Below are 25,648 nucleotides of genomic sequence, written 5' to 3'. Positions count from 1 at the left end.
AACTCATGTTTCTGCAAGCTTTGCACAGGCAGGATGAGTGCTGCCACAAAGCCAGCGAAATAAAGAATGTGGGCAAACAGGTGACCTTCCCCACTAGCTGCAGTTCCCACTGAACCTCACAACCACACAGTGGCTGAAGCAAAACCCTGTCAAGATCATAATCTGAACACAAGGGATTCAAATACTCTATTAATAGGAAAACCATCTTAGTCAAGAATAGGTGAAAGACACCTTGACACAGACTTCAAAACCCACAAGGAACAACGACCCAGCAGGACAAAAAAAAATAAAATATTTGACACACTTTCTGACACTTCACCTAAGTCTGAGAGGAAAACTGCTCTGATAAAGAGAAATCATCTGTGCAGTAGGAAAGGCAGACATCCAAGTGTTCTAATGCATTAGAAATGCTGTATCTTGCGTTTACTTTGACCACTGAGACCAGAAAATAATCTATACTGTGCAGCAGAAGTAAGGCTTCATTGTAAGCCCACAGTTCTGAAGAGTTGAAATATTAATTTTTAAATTTATTTTTACTGGAAATCATCACTTTTCTTCTTCTCCTACCTTTTATAGTATTCAGAACATAATTTGTGATTGGAACTACTATCCATAACAAAATTAACTACATCCTATTTCAAAAGAAACCAGGTGATACAGTATATATTGCATCAAAACCTGCTCAGCTGCAATACCTGGGTGAACTGCAGCCCTGCACACATTCCTACTGCTTATAGTTGATGATGCCAGGAATATATTTCTGTAGTTTTTTTTAACTTAAACTCCATTTTAGAAAAAGGTCTACAACTGTTGTGTTCTCAGCATATAAAGAATTTGTCTCACTTGAGTGAGCTGTATCACCTGTTTTTCAGAATTTCTTCCTGCACAGAACTCTGTCACAGAATCACATTTTATTTTAGAAGACCATAAGTAATCTGTATCTCAAAAAGGAAATTACTGTCTCTACAATAACACAGCCACGGGGTTCACATCCATAAAACTGATCAGCCAACTATGAATGTATGGATATTTATTTACCTGTAGCATTAACACAACTGTCTTTACCACGTTCCACTGAGATTTTCTGCCATCCACTATCACAGTGAATCCTCGAGCTTTACACTTTTCACTAGAAGAAGAAAAACACTTAGAAAAACATAAAATTCACTCTAACGAGTGTCATATCACAATTTGGTATTTCAAGCCTCCTGTAAAATACACCTACATACTTTTTGCCTTATAGAAACACGGTCTTATAAACCTCGTTTATTCATTTATAAAAAAACTTCCCATTTTAATGCTCCAGCATATTATTAGATATTCTAAATTACAATTTCTCAGTAGCACTGGAATATACTTCATAACACAAGTATTTCTTTAAACTGCAGCAACTCTGGAAAGGTCTCATAACCATCAACTTCACAAAACCCTCAGAAAAGAGAACAATTTATAGTGTCATAAGGAAGACAAAGGGATATCACTTTTCACGAAGTTACTTCCAAACTGGCACAGATTTGAGGATACAGCTACATATCACTCGATGCATGTCCAAACAGGAAACCATCTAAACATGCTTAAATTTCTATCCTGAAAAAAAACCCAGGAATTGCAGTGAACAAAACACCTCTACAGGACACAGGCTTTGTGTACAGATCTACAGGAAAGAATATTTTAGACTGACATCACCTCTTTTTCTTCTAAGGTTTGAGTCTGTGTATACTAAAAACTAACAAAAAAAACCAAAACAAAAACCCACACACCCCCAAAAAACCCAAACAAAAAATACACCCCAAAAATCCCCACAAAAACCTTCTGAAAACAATTAGCTGCAAAGCCAGAAGTTCAAATGTACTTCTGCTCAAACAAAAAATGGGAGAAAATAGTAAAAACTTTCCTCACTCTCTGTGCATGTCCACAAACCTCTCCAGCTCATTTCAAAGTGAAGCTGGCATCAAGGTGCTCCCAAGAACAGCTGGACAATGTGCAGTGCTGGCAGCAACCTCTGGGTATCGCCAACAGCTGGCAAGTGTTAGCTTCTCAAGAGCAGCATAGGAGCATCCAGAAGAGGACTTGCAAGTGAACCCATGTTTTAATATTTAGGTACCACACTAGATATCATGTATCAGGTTGAAATTTTTGTGTTGGCAAAGTTATAAGTAAATAAAATTTTTGACATTTTCATGAGGTAGGAAAGCATTATGCAATCTTTCCTAAATCTGCAATTACAAAACAAAGCTATTTCTGTGATCTCCTTATCTTAGGAAAAAAAAAAAAAAGGTAACAGTAAGCATTATGTTTCACAACAAGAAATTAACTGCTATTTATTTCATGTTTAAGCTGAGCTTCATCAGGTATGCATGGATGACAAATTCAGTGTGGATTAAGGCAAAAAAAAGTTAAAAAAGGGGGGGGAAAGATTCCGGCTTCACGAGTGCAATGTCTAATCAAAGTCAAAAGGCACACTACTACTACTTTTAAGAACAAGATGAGTGTTTCTACAGCATCTTCAGATATCCTTAGGCTCACTGGAATCTATTAGTATCAGCATCTGCTCCTCCACCACTAAACCTATTAGAAACCCCAAAACCCAACAAAACACACAACCAATCAAATTCAGAAGTGACCTAGCACTTCTAAAAAGTTCAGCCAATGCAAATGCTTGTATGAAAGTAAAAAATAAAAGCTTGGTGATTTGAACCACAATAGAGAGAATATGACAAAGGAAGCAAACTTTGGAATGAACAGACAACAGCATAGCATTGCCACTTTTATTCTTCAGTTCTGAACAAACCTCTTCAGAAACTGAGAATTTTAAATTCCATCAAGGAAGGGTGTAATAGTAGACCTAAACACTAGGAATAAGTTGTCTGAAGTTTTAGGATGGCTTTGCACACATAATCCAAAGAAATTCTACCTAAAGACACTAAGTGATTTTGTCTCTCAAATTTTGGACACAACCAGCCATCAACACCAGAGTGCAAATCTCAAACCCTAGGTGTAGTTACATCGTATACTGTGCACAATTGAATTAAAAGTTAAACTGATTAGGCTACCTTACACATAGAGCTTGGAGAAAAAAGTAATATTAATGTTGTTTGGACAGCTATCTGGGTTTGTGACAATATCGCCCCTCTCAGCCCTCTTTTTACCAAACACTCTTCAGCAAGGCTTTCCAGAACAAAAAAGAGAAGCACTTAGGCCACAAAGTTTGCATTTCCCACTGCAAAACAACATGCAAACCAAAACGACAATGATTTTTCCATACTGCCACCATAGAAGAGAGGTCATTTTTTCCACAACTGACAAACAGAAAATTAAATGTGGGAACACTGACTTCACTTTCAAACAGATTTCCCAGTTTCTACTGAGTACAAAGAGCACTTTGGTTCAGCTTTTAGACAGCTATTGTTACACTAATATATGTAAAGACATACATCAGGATGAGACTGTGGAATAATTAATGCTTACTAGAACAAGAATGCCTGCATCTGTTCCATAAATACTGCCAAGTCCTTAAGTCAATGACATGGCTTGTGTGGATGACCATTTGGTATTTCATCACTTCACAAAAGACAACAAGCTGTTTGAAAAACCCTAAACCTTACACAATTAAAATGTTGTGCAGTACACTCATATACCTACTGATGTTTTTACTTTTAAGCAATTTGAAGTTATTCTTTGCTTCTCTTTCACCAATCCAAATTTTTTTAAGTCTTATCTACCAAAAAAACTCAGCATTGGATCCTTTAATTGTGTTTTATAAACATTTATAGATTATAATATGCAATGTATACTGGGTATCTTTAGCTACGCCTTTGTTGCTCTGTTTCCAGAAGAGAAATTTGAAAAGATACAAAAGCAAGCATTTATCTGAGAGGCTTCTTTTCTTTATAAAGCAGTGGCAGAAGACAAAAAAAAATATATTATAAAGATGAGTCCCTGGATCTTAAGAAAATAGAAATGCAGGTAACTAAGCCAGTACCAAAAACTGTAACTACAAGCTTGCAGTGGCACATGCACAGAATTTCAACAGCAATGATTTTACAGCAAGCTATGCATGACGGAATACTCAAGTTGTCATTCAGCACATATAAGTAATACCTGAACTTTAAACACATGAGTTTGTCATTAACTTCAGTAACACTGTGTATTTTTAAAATTAGTGCACACTGGAGCCCTACAGGCTACAAAGTTTAGGCAAGTAGCACAGAAAGGGGAAGCAATGGGCAATGCTGCCTTTGCAAGCTTAGGAATTTCATTGGAATGGCCCATTAATTTACTCCAGCAATTTAAGTGCATTGTCATTAAAAAGAAATGATGAAAAAAGCTATCCCTAGAAAGGAGGGAGGAAATACACAAGATTAAAAAAACAAAAAAAGCCAGATACAAAAAATAAAAGGACATAGACAAGCCTTAGTACATATTCCTTAGCTTAGTGGGATGTGTGCTTCTAATTCAGTCAGTATCACATTCTAAACAAACATTTATGTAACATTAATTTGGTATAGAAGAGCAAATACAATTAAAAACAATAGAAAGATCCCTTCTGCAACTGGGGGAAAAAAACCAAACAACTCTGAACAGAATGCCTTCCAAATCACCTGGGTATACTTAGAAGATAGTCCAGTGTGACACTCAGCTCATCCATACTCGTCTGTTCAAGGCATAATGGAATTGTCAGAATGAGGCCACTTCTTCTGTCCTTCCCGCCTGTTTCAGAAAGACAAAGTAATTACAAAGTTAATGCAATGACATTTAAGCAGAAGACATACTTTGCAGTTAAGTGGTCTCAAATTTCATCCTAAAAGTTGCTGTGAAAATCTTAACTGACATTTCACCTCTTGGTTGTGAAGGTTCATTCACCACATGGATATTTAAAACATCACCAGAGCATCAGAGCATAGCCCACATCCACAGCTGTCACAATTTTTCATCTAATATTTCACTACAAACAAATCAAGTGTTCCAAAAGCATTATTTTTGCATTTCTAGATTATATTATTAAAAAGCATCTCCTAGACATTCTACACTACCAACCTATGAGAAACCCAGTCAGCTCCCAAGGTGAGCATGTAACCCAGATGCTCCAACTGGAGCTCCCAGAACCACTGACTACTAAAGGAGGATCTTGCACCACACAGGCTGTCCACAGAATGTACTCCAAATTGGCAGTTCATTCAAACACAGAATTTCTAGACCTACTTACAAACAGGTAACAGTCACCTCACGATTAAGATAAATATTTCCAACCACTTGCCTTCATCTTCACATGCATTTTCAAACCTTTCTGGTAAAAGTTATACAAACAATATAAGACAGAGAATTTTAATAGATTATCTATTTTATTAATGAGAAAAACACAACTGCAACACACCTAAGCACATGTAGGAGTCCATTACTAAAATATCTTCTCCATATTTTAGAAAAATTGTACGAAGACAGCTACAATCACAGGTTTATTTAGGTGAAAATGAAGCAAAGTAAACTTATGAAACCTAAGAAAGAGCGTCTTTATTCTCAAAATGTGTTATTCACATGGCTAAAGAAATTAAATCATGCTTTTGCTTCATAAACTTCAGTAGAACTGAAATTCCATCTAATCGGTAAGAACAACTTTTTACAGAATAATCACAGCTGTGCAGAAAAAAGAAAAGCACATGAGCCACACTAATGCTTGCAGACTCATACAGATATGTTGACATAATTTGATAAGAAATCTCCCCATCCATGAGGTGCAGGCAAGATAATGAACAAACACTGTTTACACAGCACATGCTGGAATCTTAATTGCAACAGGTTTTATTTCCTTGTTTCCAAAGCTGTGCAAACTCTCTAAATTTGGAGTTTTAAAGATACACTGATACATAGATATTTTCCACATTTTCATAAAGTGGTCCACTGCAGTAGTTGTGCTCCCCTCCCTTCCTCTTTTTTGGGAGAGAATTGTTGCTGGAAAACAGCAATAGGCATTTTAATAACTGTATTTCTTAGCTGAAGAATTGAAGAGTGGAGCTGTGTGAGAAAGGACAAATGGACAGATGCTTCCTGCAGAAACAATCTAAAGCAACAGTTATTTACAGACTGTCCTTCTGTTTCTGAACAGCAAAAAGCCTGAAAATTGGAGTGAGGAAGAAGAGAAAAAAGAAAAATACTTGGATTTCAACAGTATTTGCTGAACTGACTAAACAAAACACAATCCAAATCCCAGAAATATAATCTCTTGACATTTCAGAAAAAGACCACAATAATTATCTAGATTATTATTTCATGACAAGTCATCTTGTGTAACAACTGACAGGTTTTTCCCCATCTTGTAAACATTGCTAAGGAAAGCAACTGAGAGCATCACAAAAGGAAAAAAAAAGAAAAAAAAAACCAAAAAAGAAGCAGTTTTTTAGTCCATTTTGCACCAAAGTGGATGTTCAAGGCTTTTTGTTGGCTTAGGACCTTGCTTTTTCTTCTGTGCTATGTGTAATGACCTATCAACATGAAAGCTACACAGCCATGGATTTCCATTAGAAACCATTGTTTGCTTCCAGAAAAATACAGGATCAACATTATTTATACCAATTTTACTCAAAAATGACAAGAGACTTCAGCATATAAACACTGCAAAACACTTTCCCAAAACATTATTTTTCTGAGTATATGTTTTTTAATCATTAATATATTTTTATTTATGAAACTATATGGAGTCAAATTGATGTAAAGAGACATGGTAAACTGATTTGTGTCTGTCAAGTTCCTTTACTTACACTGAAGAACACTAAAAAAAACCTGCTGCATCAAGCTTTACCATTAAATTAAAACATCCATTAATAATAATCAATTCTAAAAAGATCAAACCTACTTAGAAATATATAGGTCCAAAAAGGTTCCTAGCATTTAAAATGCCACTCAGTAAATTACTTTCCACTGAGAACGTCTGTATTTTGAAATGGATCAGGCAGCTTTAATAGCAATTTGAAAATGCACTCTAGTTAATGAGAATATCCCCTTGCAATATAATGCTGAATAACCAACTTACTGCACATCTGCTGTTACTACAGAAAAACTCCCCACTGTGCCAGGTTTTAATGTGAGTTGAGTTTTAGGGGTTTGATTGTTTTTAAACAGGAATTGTTTGGCTTGGAATTGCTGGGCAAATGGGCAAACTCAAAGCAAAATAAATTCTACTAACCAAAAGAAGAGGTTTCACTTCTCAGGTGACTGGAGCAGGCTAAACTACACTAGCTGAAAAAATAAACTAAAATAAACTACACCAGAAGAATACTTATAGCAACACTTGTCAATTTTTGAAGTCGACAAATGTTCTGTAAGTCACCTACCTACACTAGATCAGACAATCAAACACCAAGAACTAAGACAGCTATCTATGACAGCAGTGAAATCAGCAAGAGAATGTCATTCACCATTTGAAGAATTCCCTTTTTTTTTTCTGGCATAGGGAGGAGAAAAAGTTACCTTCAACATAAGATTCAAGAAGTTTTAATAAATACAAGGATAATTACAGCCTTCCCTGAATTAACTACTTGGCAATAATCAAACTGTTGCAATGCATGGCTAATTCTGTTTCCACATGTTTCTATGCTGGAGAAAAGACAGGTGAAAAGGAATGAAAACCTTTTCTTAGAAAATCCTGAAAATACTCACTGTGTATTTCTAAAACCAAAAAGAAAAAAACAAACCAGCAAGGATTATTTTTGGATGTCTGCTAAATCATCATTCTCTGACACAGAGACTGAAACTTCTTAACAACTTTGCAGGTTGAGCTACAAGCTACAGCAAAATCAAGTCCTAACCATCAAAACCAAAAGCTTGGATATTAGATAAAAAGTTCCAGAGATTCTTTTGAAATATGACAAATCACTAACAAACAATATATTTTTGCTAAATACACAACGCAAATACAAAAAAACCAACTTAAACAGCCCATCCAAATTATGCAGGGAGGAACCAGTTGAGAAAAACTGAAATCATACCTGAAAGAAAAGCCAGTTTTTTCTTCAGAATGGGTAATATTACTGATGCTTCCATCCTACTTCAGATAATTTTCTCAGCTCTAAAACACAAGAAGTTGAAATTGTCAAACATGGGAAATCAATTACAGTGTTTTACAGTGTTACACTTTTGTACTCTTCTGAAGGAAGCACAGAACACTGTAACCAAAATCCGAAACGTAAAAACCTCAGAAAAATCATCATCTCAGGTATTTATCCATGCAAATATTTAATCATAGATTTTTTTCCTCTCACTGGGGGGTGGGAGGGAACAAACAGTTCAACCAGAAAAACCAAAGCAGAATCTCAACCAAGGACAGTAAGATGATTTATATAAAATCCCATTTCCCAACCCTAATCAACTACAATTAATTTAAAGGTAGGTCATCTGTTCGCTCATTCAGATTTAAAGTAAGTGCAAACAAGACTGCATTTTTGCACAGTTTGTCTTGTATCATCAAAACTATAATAATTATCTAAATGCGTTATGCTACATTTATATCAGGACACTGCTATTCCCCTGCAATTAGGGCTTCAATCAGAGAAAAACATCCAACAGCCTGAGTAACTATATCTAATCCATAACTGCAAATGCTTCTGCTTCTTTTGCCTCCTCCTTACCCTCATGCAATTTTTATTGCACTGTGAACTGCAATTCACCATGATGAAGCTTTTGAGTTTCATTGACAAATCCACAGGATGCCTCAACTGCAACCTCCTCTTCCAGACTACTGAAAGTACCAAGTGGCATCTGCTTGTAACTTTCTGAGGTCATACTTCCACAAATCAAACCATACCATTGAAAAACCTAATTCTGCACGGAAATACACAATTCAAGATATGTACCAGTATCCAGTCAAAATAAAAACAGACCGAAATTTTTTTTTTCATTCCAGGCACAGGATTTCAGTCTACCTGGAATTCTCCATCTGGATACTTCAGTATGCACACAAAGAAAACTTTTTCCCTGGCATGGGGCAAGTTAACTGAATAAAAACTATAAATTATCTAGGATAAAAACAAAACAACAAACCCAGAGAAATCCAAATAGCCTGAGGTAAAATAGTTACTCCTTTTCATATTAAAGCAATGAGCTTCATAAACAACAACAAAAAAGAATTATCATATTATAATAAAAATTTCAATGGCTTTTTACTGTCTCTTCCTGTTCCAGTGTGTAACATGTCAAAATGTTAATTCCATTTCTTATTCCAAAATCTCCACATTTAAGTGTAAATTTTGCTAATTATGTAAAAATCACACTCCACATATTACAGAAGGAAAGAAACAACTTTCAGTTGTCTCAGGAAACTGAGTCTCATGACAGCCTGCATTTTGAACAATTACTCAAAAAAGCATCCTACTAAAGCTTCCTATATGTTTTAGACAAAAATTTGTAGTTGTTTTTGGCATAAAACACAAAATTTGAGAATTACTCAAGCAGTCATTTTTGTCTCTCAAACCACTCTGTATAAGCTATTTAACTTTGGCAGTTCTCTTTCTTTTCTGTTTTTCAAGACATGGAACACATACCTGAACGCTTTTTTTCCCTCTCCTCCCCAAGATATATTTCAAAATGATTACAAATGCCTCTTTATTATAATCAATGAACGAAGTTCAAACCTACACACACTTCATCATCTTCGTACTTTCACATAGGAACAAAAGTCTGCATCAGCTTACTGACTCTAGGGAACATGTTTCTCTGCTGTTCTGAAAAGACCTATTTATTTAATATGAAAGCATCGCTTGGCTTTCTGCCACAGTGGTGGCACTGTCCATGGATCAAAATAGTTCTTTTATTCAGTATTTCCTGGAACCAAAGAAAGCATTCTGTTCAGAGTGGAGGGAGGTGAGTCAGACCAATTAGAACAATTGCTGATAATTCCAAACACCTAGCCTTTGTTCCACAACTCCTCAAGTTTACAATTACCTCTCTTCTGTGAGAGCTTTGATAGGTTTCATCTGGAAGAAAACTCTCACCAGAGGAGGTTATTAGAATATACCAGAAAAAAAATCTTCATGTTTAAAAAACAGGGTTAGCATCTTTCTGCATTTTTGACATCCAGAGAATCTCAGGATGAATTAAATCAAATGTCTTTCTTAAAATATTGAAACATGAAACAATTTCAAAACAGCTGGCTACTTTCCAATGGGAGCTACTAAAGGTGTTTTGAAAAGGTACACTGCTTAAAAGCAGATGTAAGTGTATTTAGACCTACAAAATACATGTAAAGTCTTCAATTTATTGGAGGAAGAAAAAAATGACAGGCTCTTCAAATTGTCCATCAATCCCTCAATCTAGCATGAGGAAAGAATGATTTGTTGCTCAATATTGTACCACTATTGAGCTGAGCGAAACAGATGCAGTGTCTGTTCATCAATAAAAAAACCCGTTTGGATTCATTAAATACAGACAAGCTAGAAAAGAAAAACAAGAGCACTGAAGAGAACAGATTTCACATGAGGAAAGTCAAATACTTCAGGAAGCTGCATTTTATCACTTTCAAATCAAAAGACATAACTTTCATATGCTGAAATGCTACAGATATGAAACAAATTAAAGAGGTTAAATTTGTTTGTTGAATTTCAGAAACAACCTAGAGTGCTGCATGCCCACCTGCAATCTACTTTGCCATAATACCATAAAACACCATATACCAAACTGTAAAACTTGTGGTTCTTTTACCTCACATGTTGCCTGGACACATTCAATACACATTGAAAAACCTCACTGAACTCATTCATAATGACATAGGCTTTCGGGTTATTAAATCAATATAGCAATGTCAGTCTCCAACAACGTATTCAATCTTTTGAAAATTTCCACAGGAAGGTGACAACTCTAAATTCACGTAACATTTGTATTTAAAACCTAAATATTTGAAAGGCACTTCAGCGAAATAGAAAACACTTCCAATCCCTTTGACAAGCAGAAGCTAATACTATTTGTGGAGAAAATTCTCTGACATACAAACTTGGAAGAAATACGTACACATTAAGGAGAGGACGAGAAGTTGGGGGAATAGCAAGCAAATAGTTTGAAAAAATTACAGAACAGGTAAAAATCCAGACAATATTTCAGGTTGCACTCCAATGTGAAATCAAATCACAACTTGGTAAGCTGCATCCTCTATCATTTCTAGACTCTGGAACGACTGTAAATTACATTATTTTACTCCACACATCTAAAATTTCAGAAGTTCGTCCAAAAACAAAAACCAAAAAGAAACAACTCCCCCAAACAAAAAAAAACCCAAAAACCACCCACAAAAAAACACCCAACCAAAAAACAAACAAACAAAAAATCCCAAACAAAACAACCCAGCCAAAAATAAAAAAAACTCACACAGAATAAATACTATGTGTAATTCATCAAAGTGCAAAGTTTCTGATGAATGGAAAATATCACCTGCATTTTTTGCTACCCATTTTCAGTGTCATAAAGTTAAAAAAATTAAATAAGAACCAATGTTCAGACATTGTTTAAAACCATTGTAAAAGTCTATTAAAGACAGGCAAAAGAGGGACAAATTGACTAGACAACTGGAAGTAAGATGTCAGAGAGAAGCTGTCCTGCAAGTAATAGGTGTTTTCTTTCTAAGCAACCCAGAGGAAACCACGTGAACAATCAAAACAAATTCAGGCTCAATGAGAATTAATATTAACATGGTCATTCGTTAGACCTGAAACCTTTAATAGTCTCAGTCCATGGTGCAAGGTCTTGAAATGGGTTAGCCTGCTCATGAGCATCTGTTGCAATTTTCAAAGAATGAGTACTTTCTTCATTCCTTTAGCATGTATCACCCAAGAGCATGTAGCTGGTCTGTTAAGCATAGGACTAAAAGTATAAAAAAAGAATCTGGTTTCTATTCCCTGTTCTACTATGAAATATACATATGGCTTTCAGCAAGTCATTTATCCTTTTTAGTCTCCATTCATTCCTCCATCTAATTCTCTTTTTACAAGAGTATTGTGATGTTTAATTCATTAATGTTTTTGAAGACTTGAGAGATTAGAAGGAGCTCCACAAATCTGCCTATAAATAACCAAGGAGCAGATGGGCAGCTGCATTCAAAACTGTAGCAGCTTGCAAGTCCAGGCAGAAACAATAGCACAAATAACAATAGGCATTCTGAAGTACCAAAGCAAAAAGCCTCAAATCATATAGAATGAAAACACTTTTTCTTTTAGATCAACTTTTGAATTACAGACCTTCAAAATTAACATCTTCATTCTCTGAAGCCAGCTTGCAGGCTTTTTCAGATGCTAACTTCAACCCACAAAGCATTACCCCTCTTTTTTCCTGAATCAGCTTAAAACAAGTTCATCTGTTCCACACAGAAATAAAATCCATGTGTAAAAGACAAGGAGAAAGCTGAGTATCACAATTATCCATGTAGATTATTATTCCACCTTCCTTTAAAGCTACATTAAAGGATGTCATCTCTACCACAGCATATGACACAAATGAAGGTGTCTCCAGGGCTGATGCCCCAGGGCAATTTGAGGAGCACAAACCTGCCCCAAAAATAGAGAAAGGCTGTAAATATTTATTAGTTAATGCTGTCTTCAATTAAGAAGCACCTGGAACTCTGCTACTCAGCTGGACAGTTTCAAAGTAACAATAAAATCTTACAGATGAACACCAGCTTACTTACGCAAATGCAATGTTTGGTTTTTACTCTTTAAGGTATTATGAGCAACACTAATAAATATTTAACATTAGAGTCCTCAGGAGAAAAGGTAACTCCAGATATTTAAGGAAGATCAAATCAAATTATTTGCTTTTTCAACCACTTTTGTATTTTTAATTTTTTTTACTATCTGTAAAAGCTATCCAGAAAAAAGCCACAAAAGTTTTATACTATGTCTGAAGTTGCAGACAACAAAAATATTCCTGACCTTCTGTAACCTGCTAATTCACACTCTAGAAGTCAGAAAATATGAAACACAGACTGAGTAATTTCATGAGTATGTAAGCTTCTTTAATTTTAAAGCAAGATGCAACCATACAGTGTCATTTCCATTACACATGCACTGTTAATACCCTAACTCAGCAACTTGCCATGGCAGTTCTATAGACAGACTGAAAATGTGCTCTGATTGGGGTTAAAGCTGAGGTTAACAGTGTGCTAGGCCATGATCCAAAAGCACATTGTCACAGCCACAACAAATTTAAGCTTGAAAAAATTCAAATTCCACTCCATTTTCACCTGAAGGTTCAAATCTTGTCTTCTAACTAAAGTTAATAATAGAATTCAGAAGAACTGTCTGTTAACTATGCCCTCCATTTAACCCATCTTCCATATTCATTTCCCACCCTTTTTCAATCCCCCAGCATTCTGTGAAGAGTGAAATCAAAAGCTGAGCAACAAAAGAAAGCGATGAGCAACATAATGAACAGCAAACCAGCAAACGGAGAACAGGTCGAGTAAGAGGTTATGCCATTTGAGAAGAAAAAGACATTGTGTGCTTGAGTTCTAACTTTGATCACAGTCAACTATTCACTGCACAGAGGGCAGAGCCCTTCCTCAGACTTCAAGCAAGCAACAGAGGGGAAGAAAAGAAGGAAGAGGAGGAAGCACAGAAACAATATAACCAGGGATGCACAATAACACCTGCAGGTACAGCTGTGAAACAATACCAACACCTCAATCTTTCCACACAACAAGGTCAGCCACAGGATGCTGGGCAGCAATGAGCACACTCCCAAAGAACAGCACTCCTTGGACTCACTGGCCGTGTTCAGAGAGCAAACTTGCCCAACCCAAAGCAACACATGGAGACATTCATAACGATGCTACAATACGTGACATCAAAGATGACAGCTTGCTAGGGTTTTCTACCCTTTCCAGCCTCAGTCCAAGCCAAACACATGGTCTATGTTAAGTAATAGCAGTTTTCAAGCCCCTTTAATCTAGAATAGCAGAGAAAATTAGCCACAGGTTTTGGACGCATCTCCACATTCCCTTTTCTGCCACATTTTTACAGTGAGAGACACCATTTACCTTCCTGCAGAACCCCACAGTCTCCCCTTGCAGGATGTTACCATTAGTAACAGCAGACCCATCTACCTCACACCCTCCTTCCCTTGCAACAGGCAGCCAACACAGCAGAAGTTGCAGTCATCTGGTGCAGTCTCAGCTCACTCCACACTATCAAGTAGCTACAGAATACATAAAATGATGCAAGTTGAGAGGCTGCTTCTTCCACCACCTTCTACATAGCAATGGTCAATGGAAATGCTATGTTCAAAGCATTTTCTCTTCCTCACCACACTTCCCTAAAACTCATTCAAAGAAAATTCTCTTTTTTAGGTCTTAAAATTTTCCTTAGTCAGAAGTCACATGGAAATAGTGGAGAATCACACGGATTTTAAAGTGTCCTGCAGAAATACTTTTTGAATCACAGATTAGGGGGAAGGAAAATAACCAACAAATAGTAAAATAAAATTACATACTCCTCTCCTAGCTCCCTCTTAAAAAAAAAAAAAAAAAAGAACACCACAAACCAACACGAAAACCACAAAAAAACCTCATCAAGCAAAACAAAACCAAAACCAATATACAAGCCCCCAGTACTTGGAAAAATGAACACCTTATCACTAGTTCTTCAAGGAGTTGTGCAAAATCAGTTTGTGATGAAAGATCTGAAAGCTCCTATGCCTTCAGCATGTCATAAAATGAACTAGGACAGTGGGAGGAATGAGACTGGACAATCCAGGCCATTAGCAGCCAAGTCAAAAGACCAAGTCAAAAGACAAACAGCTGTACTGATGACTGCAACTGTTGGCAGTCTGGAACAAATGAAAACCACTTTTCTCTGGAGTGCAAGATTAGAACTTCTTGTTCTCTTTACAACACTTATATAAGAAAACAATCCACCACTTCATAACAATACACATATTTGGCATTGGTTACAAGTGCATGCGGCTCAGGGCCTCAGGAATCACTTTGCAGCTCAGTATAGTGACACTTGACTGAGTGGAAGCAAAAAGAAACGTCCCCCTAGACTAAAAGCCATCTTGAGTAGCAGTGATATAAAAGGGAAAGGTACTGTTTGAGAGGGTAAGTCAGGTAGGGTGTGTAGGCAAAAGTGCAGCAGACACAAAAGGAGTCATTCTTTTGGAGTGCAGAAAACTGACCAAAACAAGAAGGGGCTAATAAAAAGACTATTTACAAATCCCTAAAACACTCTGGGTTTGATACCTGACCAAAAAGTTAGCAGCTCAAGAGTAAGATTTTGTGTGGACCTTGAAACATCCTGAACAATTTCCTTTGCATCAAAAAAAAGAAAAAATTAGTTGTGTTTCCCTGATCCTCACTGTACAATACACAAGAAAACCAAGATAAGGGTAATAATAAAAATCCCTTCACTAAGAAATAAATAACTTGAAAATTTTGCTAATGTTAACCAAACATGAAAGTACAAGATATTTAAATATACCAGATCTGGTAAATAAATACCTTGTTCACCTATTTCAGAAATCCATGAATTCACTGCTCCACGAAGTAAAATTAATTATCTAAGCTGTCCTTGAATTAGTGGGTGCAGGAAAAATAAATATTTCCTTAACTTTTATGGATGTCTTCAGTTTTTGTACTCAGATGAAAAATTCTGAACATTTTAACTGCAAGTCACAATTTAAATCAGCCACAGAAACCACCTGCAGTCATCTGAGCACCTCTCCCTCTCTCCTACCCCCTCAAAATAAAACACGTAGCCTTCCACTACCAACAAACAAATAAATAAATAACATGCTTCAGAGAACATAAAATCAAGCTCTCTAAGCTGCTCCCAGGAGCATCCTGCATAGACGCAATACTCATACATTTCCCAATTATACTATTTTCTAGGGTCAAGTGAGAATGCAAAATCAAAGAGTTAGCAAACAGAACACCAGAAGAGAGAAAACAGACCACCTGCATTGAGAGTATACTGATTAGAGAAAAAACATCACTTTTTCCAACACCAAAATGTAGATAATCCTTGGTAACTTTCATCTATGCATTATGTATCCACCCTGATCCTTTCCCTCAAGAATAGGCATTTAGTTTCTCAAGTTCAGCCACAGATATCATTTAGTAACCAAAACATCAAGCTAATGTCAAATCCATTTATCTTATTCTTCGAATACTTTTTTTTTTGGCCTTACTTGGTGTGGTCAACACTTATCCTTCAGGATACCACACTAAGAACACATCTCAAATATAACTCAGCCAAACAGCATAGGAATTTATCTTAGTTCTGAATACTCATGTGCCTACTACATCTATCTCCCTTGAATCATCATTTCTGCAAAGCCCTAAGTCATACCTTCATCTCCTCTTAACTATTGTAATTTCCTTCATAATGGGTTCTTTATGTCCCAGCATTCCAAACTTCAGCTTGTCCAAAATGCAGCAGTTCATCTTCTCACCTAGAAACAGGAAAACAACACTCCAGATTGATTTTCACTTGCTTCCTTGTGGAGTTTAGCATCTGCTGTGAGGTTATCCTCACTTCAAAAAATCTCTCACTCTCATTTAGTCTGAAGAGCAAAAAGCTTTGCCAACACATTTTTCTACTTGCTCAATCAAGGTTCTCAAGTCTCGCATTTATCTTCCAGCACAAGCTTATCAACACAATCACAGCAGTGACAATTACCTCAATGCTCTTAAAACTTCTTTCCTTACTCTTACCTACTACCACAGAACCCTCTTAAAATTAGTATTCACTTATCTCCAGTCTTGTGCTTAAACACCCTCCAGTACATTCACAGACACTCCACTCCTTGTGAGATACTACCACTGCATGAGATGCAGTAACACAAGCTGCACTGTGGGCTGCACAGCCAAACTATGTAACACAACTTTAATATCAGCTTTGTTTACGTTACAGTGCCTTTTAAAGACTATTCTAAAAGCCACAAAATGAAAACAAAGTAAAGCAGGTGAGTCAAAGAAGGCATGAGTTAAAGCTTAAGTGAGTTTTTACAAAACCAACTGCAAAGATATTGTTCAATGCAGTACATTCATCAGTATCAAGGCTTCACAAGAACCAAATATAATGCATGAAAATTATAAAGATTTATTTTTGGAAGAGACCTATCTTACTTACCATTGGTACTGGAAAGCAACACTGTCTGCACGAGTTGCAAGTCTGAGCTCCAGATCCTGGATTCTGCAAATTTAAATGAAAAGGTATTTGACCATATTTTTTGATTCTCCTACTCAATCTAAAACTTTATTTCCTTGGAGGTTGAAAACAAGGGGTTCTTACAGAGCTACATGATAGGGGAGTCAACATTTCCATTGTATATTCACAAATACTAGTAAGCTAAGCATTTCAGTTTAGTGGGACAGCAGGAATCCCGTACTTTCTACCAAAACATATGGTAGACATCAACATTGTTTACAGTTAGCAGGCAATGCTCCTGAGGCAGCACCGGAAGCAGCGGGAAAGTAACAAGAACCAGAATCCCTGTAGTATGTTTTCAATCAGAGGTAACCTACACAGAGTTTTAGGCTAAACTGAAAATACAACAGTGTTAGTAATTTTTTTGTGAAGAGGAAGAAGATACTCCTACAAAGTTACTCACTGTTATAAAATTTAAAAAGGAAAGTTATAACTTTAATAAAAAAATATAAATAGTTCCTATTTGTATTAGAAGATACAGAATTAACATATAAGCATCAAACATTAAACCTCATCAAATTAGGACTTGCATGAAACTTTGTAACTTGATCAAATTCCACCCATGAAACGAAATGCAAAAACAAACTCTAAAAAGTTCAAATTAGTGTATATTGTGTAAAAGGCAAAGTCAGGATAACATACTGCACTGGTTTTACAGTAATTCTGATCGATCAGTTATTACAGTAATCTAACTCACAGTAAGTTTTAAATTGAAAAATATCCTATTAATGGAAGTTTTCTAGTCAGCCTCAAAAAGATGGGAGAAAAGGCAAGAGCACACAGCTATAGACTAGGAACAAAAATACAAACAGCAAGTGTGCGAGACAGCTTAAGTAGAGACACACTGGAAATCCTGCAACATCACTTCCAGGGTAGGCTCTGCCTACTTTATCAGAAGCTGCCTATTGAAGATGTTCTGTATTTTCCCACCCAATCATAGTCACTGCAGAATACCAGTGTTCCTCTTTATAATCTATTCCTAAAGACTCTTGACAGGTAGCATTGTATTAAAGTTCTTACAGAAATTCCTCTGGTTTCCCCTCTTACTACCACTCTCAAGTAGTAGCCAACTGAAACTGAGCCGAACCTCACCTGATTCTTTTATTCTGTTGGCAGAAAATAACAAAACTATGTGAATTCCACCTGCTCACATAAGCTTTACTGAGAAACTGGAATCCACAGCCAGTTTAGAATTATAGACTACAACTCAACAATATATCACACCAGTTTTTCTTATACTAAATATTCTTATAAGAAATTTAAAAATACATCTATTTCCTTCTCTTAAGTTATATTTCTAGGAAAACTGATGTGACCGAACAATTAAACTTCAAACAAAATATCATCTGTTAGCATACTATTCCAGGAAAAACAGTTGGCTGAGATGATTTTACAGGATTCTTCAAGCAGCAATCTATAACGTAAAGAATTGTGCAAAATCCTAAAATTCACCCCTAATTGTTCCTAATTATGGTGGGAGATTTTCACAGAATTGTTAAGACTGGAAGGGACCTCTGGAGATCATCCATTTGGATGGTTCTAATGGAGCCCCATTTGGATGCATTCCTGTGTAATCTGCTGCTGGTGACCCAGCCTTGGCAGGGGGTTTGATGCCTCCAGAGAGGGAGACCCCACAACCTCCCTGAGCAGCCTGTTCCAGTGCTCTGCCTTGTTCTCTTCTCCTGACAGAGAGAAGCATGACCAGCACCTCACCAAGCAGTAGGCCTACCTGAGCAAGCTTGAATTCCATTCTGTAGTCCACCCTTCCCCTTTTCTCCCTTAAGTTTCTGCTTAGTACAGACAATGGCATTAGGACTATAAGTGCTCACATTCGGAAAAAGGAGAACCCTCATTAGCAATCCTATGATGTAGTAACAGTATTCATTATTTACTATACACTGAATCTTCGCAAGCAATGTCACAGAATGGGGAAAAATGGGAAAAAAACAGGACTTCCTCGTCACGGTGAATTTTAATGTGTGAACAAAGTCAAGATCCAATTGTTAGGACACTGCAGACACTGCAATACTAAAAATGGAGAGGACCAGTATTTCCTTTGGGATGTAGACAGATGAGAGGGCAACAGACAAAAGCATCTACTAATACATATCCAAATAAGCCTCACCAATTTTGCTTATTAAAAAAATTACAAAAAGTCAAAAAATAAAAACCACTCTCCCCTAATTGTCTCCACTCTCGCTTCCACACACTCGTTTAAATCCTTTAACAGAAACAGTGCTTTAGAGCATCGTTTTCATACAACTGCCTGGCTAAAAAGCTCTGCTAGGGGGTAGCAATGGAGACTACAATAATGGGGGGAAAGGCAAAAGTGCTGGACAATAGACTTGTCAAAAATCAAAGGAAGGGTAACCACAGCTTTGAGCAAGCACGTCTTCAGCAGTGAATCAGCTTCCCGAGCAGGCAGCGCTTCCAGAAAGCCCGGAGCGCCCGACGCCGCGGCAGTGACACGGCCGTGACTCGTCCCCAGCCCGCCGCCGGACTGACCGGCGGCCACGCACCGCGAAAAGCCCCGCCAGCAGCCGAGCGGATCCGCGGGCCGGGAGCGACTCCCGCCCCCGCCTCCCTGCGGCTCGCTCCCCTCGCCCGAAGCCTTCTCCTTCCTTCCCGAGCCTGCCGTGACACCGAGCGGGGCCCGCCGGGAGGGCCGCCGCCCTCCCCCCCGCACAAAGGCAGAAGCTCGGCCGGCGGCGGCCGCTCGGGAGCACCCCCGGGAAAACCCCCGGGAAACCCCCCCGCCGCCACCGCAGCCACGTAGGTAGCGGCGGCACGAACAATACCCGAACCTGTTGCGCGGGTTCCCCTGGGCCGCGCCGACCCGCCGTGCCCCCGGCACCCACCGCGGGGCAGCGAGCGGGGCGAGGGGCAAGCTCGCAGCCGGGGTTCCCTGCCGCACGGCCGCGCCGCCGGGGAGCCGGGAGCTGCCGCCGCACGGCAGAGCGGGGCGCCCCGCGGCGCCAACGCCGCCGCCGCCCGGGAACAAAGCGCGGCCAGGCCGCAGGGCCTGCGCTGCCCTCCGCGGGGCTGGGGCCGGGGCAGAGCCGCTCGGAGCGCGGGTACTCACCCGATGCGGCGCTGCGGGTGCCCGGGCTGGGAGGACGCGGGGCGGAGCCTGGACCCACCCGCTCCGGCCGGGCTGCGGCGGCTAACCTCCGCCGCCTCGCGCCGCCTCGTTCGCCCGGCAGCAGCCCCTGGGGACGGGGGCGGCTCCGAGCCCTCCTCCGTCGGCAAGGAGACGGCGAGCGCCCGGCGCTGGCGGGCCCGCCCCCGCCCCGCTGCCCTCGCTCGGCGCCGCCCCCGCCCGCGGGCGCGGAGGCAGCCGCGGTACCGCCCGCCCGCGCCTCGCGGAGCCGCCGCGGCCGCTCGCCCCGCCCCGCCCCGCCCCGCCCGGCGGGAGACAATGCGGCGGGGCCGAGCTGTGCCCGCGGGCCGCGGCCCGCCCGACCCCGGCCCCCGCAGCCACGGAGTGTCGTGATAAACACCCAGCGTGGGACGAGCGGGACTCTGTTCCACTGCGGAGTTTTAGCGCTGGCAGCCGCGTTGCGATAACAGTGCTCTCGCTTTGCTCTTCGGTCGGACGCGCTGCGCGTGCTGAATGCGAGCCCAGCGCTGCCAGGTGAGCGCTCAGAGCGCCCTGGGCAGGTGGGGATGCCCTGGGGCCGCTCGCACTAGCGTGTCAGCACTCGTGGTATCGCAGAATATCCTGAGATGGAAGGGACCCGCGAGGATCGCTAAGTCCAGTTCTGCACTGATGCGTATTTTGTTTCCCCTCCGATGGCAGATAATAACCCAGTGTCTGTCTTAGCTCCTGGACAAACACCCTAAAACTCCATCTTGCCAAGACTGAAATAATACAAGCAAAAACAAAGGAAGAAAGCCGTGAAGAAAGCTGGCTGGGACACTTGCATTCAGCCCTGACCACTCCAGGAGGGGTTGCCGTCTTAAATCTCCTTGCTGAACACATCATGAGACTACATAATGGCTCTTAAAAAACTGACTTTTGCAAACTCTACCTTAACCATAGTTTTGCTCTTGTTATTACCACAGTGATTGAATATAATTTACTGAATCTCATTCTAAATACGAAAACTGTATCACACAGGGTGCAACTGCTTCATTTCTTCTGTCAAAACAGATTCTGCAGAACCGCCTCTGTTCGCCGCCTTTCCGGATTGCTGCCCAGTCAACATCTGCTGCAGCATCGCCCTCACTGTCACTGTCGGGGCACGCCTGTGGTACTGACCTCATCCTTGGCCTCTGGTAACTCAGAAAGCTGTCCTTCTCAGCCACACCACCCACTGGACATGTGAGACTAAAGATACTGTCGTTCAAATTTTCAGTTGAGGCATGTCAGCCAAGGCCTGCCAGCCTCATACCTTCTTTGTTGGCCCTTTCTTTCCTGGAAGAATACTTAAAACAGCAGCAGCAAAGGAAGAGCAAAATTACTTCCTTAACAACCTGTAGAGATAAACAGAGATAAACGATTTTCATCATCTTCCCAACAAAATAATTGCTCTAGAGAACCAAATAAATTAATTTTTACTTTATTAAAAGAGGAAAATGTTAGCAATATTGTGTGTTCACTGATGATTTTAGAATGTGCCAGAGATCACTCTTCTTCTACATTTACGCATATTGCATATTTGTGGGCAAAAGGTAAGATAATAGAAAGAGGCTTTCACTGCTCATCAATGTTTACTTGATCCCTCAGGCTGTATCTTTGTAAGCTCTGTAGGATAAATAGTATTTCAGAACACTAGATAAGTGATCTGATGCCCAACACGAGTGAAAACTCAGTGGGACTGGCTGACACACCTTTAAACGGAGCACGACTAAAATCAGCAAAGAGAAAACTGCAGCTGATTGTCATACATGAGTTTCTCTTTCTTATTTCACACATATAAGATCCTCCATAGTGCAGATATTACATTCTGTGTACCTAATAAATTTTCTTATGGTTACTTTTGGGAGAGGAGAGGAATGGGAGAGAGAGAAGAGGAAGAGGGAAACAAATTCAGGCCAAAAGACCATAGACCCTATTTCTCCATTTTTCTGGTGACATCTGGAATCTCTTCTCAAGGAAAGAACAAGGCTTTTTCTGCAGAGGAGGAACAGAATCCTTGCAGTGCCTTCCATGAGAGAGAGTTACTCAAAAGTCACTCTCATTTGTACTCTGGCTGGAGAAATGCTAGTTTAAGTATAAAGATGTTGCAGCAGGTTTTCTGACTTTTTTATTTTCCACGCATACTCTGCTGAATTAGTTGCCAGGACAGAATCTGACATAATTAATTTTGTTTAAGGTCATACCATCAGTTTGGAGTTGTAGTTAATTGCTTTTTCCATGCAAACTGCCAGTAGGAAGAAATCACAGTATCAAGGATTCGTTCGATTAAACGGGCCTTAATACATGGTGTTATTCTGCAGCAGCTGTGCCAGATTAACTCAAATACAAATGAAAGTAAATAGGCTGAAAACATCCTGAGCTTTGGGCACTGTGCTGTGTGCCAGCACAACAGAGCCTTTGTTACAAGGCAGAGCAGTGCTCTCACAACAGAGTTACTGCTTCCAGCTTCAGCTGCTGCACTTCCAGAAAAATCAGCCTTCAAAGAAAAACAAACAAAACCCCCATGCACTTCTACTGGACACCAACTCGTGGTGGCACTGGTGACACTGATCTCACGTGCCACCAGACATGACAGTGGCCATCCTGTGCAGCACCCCACAGGCCTGTAACACACCTTTCCTCTTGCTCCACTTGCCACTGGGCACAGGGAGGTGTTGCCAGGTACAGCCTTGCACCTGGTGGGCTGGAAACCCTCCACCTGGAGTGATTTACTTTGCTATCTTGCTCATTATTTGCTTCCACATCTCCCTGCAACAGATAGGCAATTGTTTTTACCTGTAGCACAAAAATGAATGAGAACAGTTAAGTTAATGTAAGCCAGCAGTATCCAGTGTATTGGCTGGAGATGTAACTTACAGAACAGTCCAATTCCTAAAAGGTATGCTCAGAAAATAAGCAAATAACTATATGCAGATTAGTTAGGGATTAGTGTAGGCTGGCAGCAATGAATTGTAAATAAAAAGTGTAGAATGTTTTCTATATGGAGCTTTCTGATCATAACAAGATGGTATCATCATATTTACCAGTAAGCAGCAGAGGCATCTACTACTTTAAAACCTTATGTATTTGTCATACAGCCAGATTGATGTTGGAAAAACAGTGGGAAAAGCCCCTTCTATGTAGATAAACAGCATCAGGAGGTTTGGGAAGTGAAAGTGACAGAAAAATATAAGCATTCAGTGCGCATTCAAAACATCACAGAGACTAACAAAAGATCTGCTACAAAATTCAGTACATGAGCTACCATTTACTGGCTTCTGAAGGTAAGCCACATTCACCTATTAGCATCGAGATTTGAAATGCCTCTTTAAACACAAATACTAGGTTTTAGTTCTGAACTGAGGAGTGATTGTTTCTTCTGAAACAATTACAACAAAGCCTTAAATTGTGCTCTTAATAGAATCTGAAACTCGAGTCCCAAATAGCCCAAACCCATGAGATTTTGTTTACTGACTAGCACAGGCTGAAATCCTGGCACTCAGTGTAAGCAGCACCTAGCAGGTTTTGAAAGATCTCTTTTATTGTACTCCTAGCAAAGAGTATGTAAAACAATATTGTAAATATCTTGGCCATAATTTTGAAGTTCTTCCGTCAAGTAATATATAAAAAAAGAGAAAGTCTTCATTTTATAAAGGTATGAGTGACATGCCTGTAATGAGGCAGAGCAGTATCAAACTTCACAAGACTCTGAAGAATCTGGTGTGTTCTGTGAGTGTTTTCATGTGCTTCATAGCGCTTAGGTAGAAACAATAAAGCATCCCCTGATCTCATCATATCCTTCCAAGTACTGGAGGCTGTTGAATTGTGTTTCCTGCAGCAAATTCAACAGTGACTTTTATTACTTTAATTACTTTTTATTTTCCCTGAAATACAGTATTCATAGCTTGGTCTTTCTTGACTAAAATAAAATAAAATAAAATAGATGCCTAAAGGCTGCACACCCTGAGAAATATTTAAAAGGAAGCAAAGCTATCTTTGTATCAATGTTTGTTGTCACTATTTTGCTGCTCAGATTTCTTAAATATGAACATGATTTCCTCACAAATTTGTTTCATCTTCTGAAGGGAAAATGGTTTCTGGCTGGCAGTAGACCCCGAGCATTTATGATACAAAGGGGAATGCCTTCCTTTCTGCACAGCACCTAAAATGACAGGTAAATTGGTTCTCATGTCCTCCCCCTGCAGCCACAAATGACCTGAGACACATGGTTGATACATGGAGTCTGGCCTGAGACTTACCTGCAATAACTCAGGCATGGATGTGGATCCTACAGCTTCAGTCAGAAGGTACATGACAGCAGAATGGAGATGGGCATGTCTCAGGTCATGGCTGTGGCTGCAGGGGAAGGACATGAGAACCAACTTTCTTGTTACGTTAGGTGCTTGTGCCTTACCACTGAGCAGGTTTGGTGGGATGTCTGCAGCTTACTGTCTCCTGATGGCTCAGTCTGATCAGGGATTACTGCCATGGTGTTTGCTGGAGAAAAGGAACTGTACTTACCATACTAGTTACCACATGAGGCGTAACAGCTCTGAAAAGACATGACTCTGAAATGCTAACTATAGAAGTAACATGGAGAGAGAGCTGATAGTCAATGACATTTTGAACGATTCCTGTACAAAGCACCTAATGTTCTGCTGGAACCATATTTGCAGCTCCATGATGTTTTCTTCTGCTTGCACCACAAAAAAGGAAAGAACAGGGATTTTTCTAATGAGACTTGATTACCATCTCCCCACAACTTGTTTGCTCTTCAGCCGTAAGAGTTTTTTAGGATTAGCCTGCAGAAGCAGCTACACTCAGTATCACCACTATTTTTGCTTACATTAGATTTACATTTCACTTCCAGCTTCAAAACTATTAGCAAAATGTTCACAACGTGAAAGAGGTTAGATGGCAAAGTACATCAGGGATCGAAAAATGGGTGTCCTCTACTGTAGCTGTTACTTTGTGGAGTCTTAAAAAAGGGGAAGACAAAGACAGCTTTACAATTCTTGTGTGCATTTCCCATCATTGTGTGATTCTAGATTCTCTCACAGTTCTGACATGGTGGTGTTACCAAGCATTTTCTTGAGGAAAAAACTCTGAGTTTCTTCTGAGGGTCATAAAGGGGATGTTTCAAAAGAGAATAAATTGAAAGGGGTTTCCAAATAATATTTTTTTTTCTAAGTCTAAATAGGTTATCTTTCTCTGTTGACAAGAACTAGTCTTTTACAGATTCTCTGTATAGGTTCCTCTTCATATGGCTTAAATTTCTAACATTACAAACAGCAGCATGCTTCAAGGTTAGGTAACACACTAACATCAATCAGAATCATTGTTAGCA

The 25,648-nt window shown here is 39.4% G+C and overlaps 2 protein-coding genes across 6 annotated transcripts in view; one reads left to right on the top strand and one right to left on the bottom strand.

Annotated features, from left to right (window-relative positions):
• SESTD1 (SEC14 and spectrin domain containing 1) overlaps window positions 1-20,402 on the bottom strand; it is a 50,273-nt gene extending 29,871 nt beyond the window's left edge. For 2 of the 5 annotated variants that reach the window (XM_085066331.1, XM_085066336.1), the window contains exons 1-6: window positions 20,263-20,402; window positions 17,103-17,165; window positions 16,320-16,422; window positions 7,983-8,062; window positions 4,602-4,710; window positions 1,039-1,129 (exon numbers count right to left, since the gene is read on the bottom strand). In XM_085066331.1, the coding sequence (XP_084922457.1) occupies window positions 1,039-1,129; window positions 4,602-4,710; window positions 7,983-8,037 (255 nt within the window). In that variant the 5' untranslated portion in view covers window positions 8,038-8,062; window positions 16,320-16,422; window positions 17,103-17,165; window positions 20,263-20,402. Of the gene's footprint in view, window positions 1-1,038; window positions 1,130-4,601; window positions 4,711-7,982; window positions 8,063-16,319; window positions 16,423-17,102; window positions 17,166-19,984; window positions 20,102-20,262 lie in introns of those variants that run through there. The other 3 variants (XM_085066332.1, XM_085066333.1, XM_085066335.1) reach the window with 3 other exon arrangements.
• Window positions 20,081-21,768, top strand: LOC146434598 (uncharacterized). The gene is made up of 2 exons (XM_085066337.1): window positions 20,081-20,814; window positions 21,334-21,768. Exon 1 carries the CDS (start codon window positions 20,266-20,268, stop codon window positions 20,671-20,673), a length of 408 nt encoding a protein of 135 aa, XP_084922463.1. The 5' UTR covers window positions 20,081-20,265; the 3' UTR covers window positions 20,674-20,814; window positions 21,334-21,768.
• Window positions 21,769-25,648: the final 3,880 nt, after the last annotated feature.

The sequence above is a fragment of the Lichenostomus cassidix genome, chromosome 7 (genome assembly GCF_008360975.1).
Source record: "Lichenostomus cassidix isolate B80296 chromosome 7, HeHo_3.0, whole genome shotgun sequence".
NCBI lineage: Eukaryota > Metazoa > Chordata > Aves > Passeriformes > Meliphagidae > Lichenostomus > Lichenostomus cassidix.
This window is presented reverse-complemented; position numbering and strand designations above follow the sequence as displayed.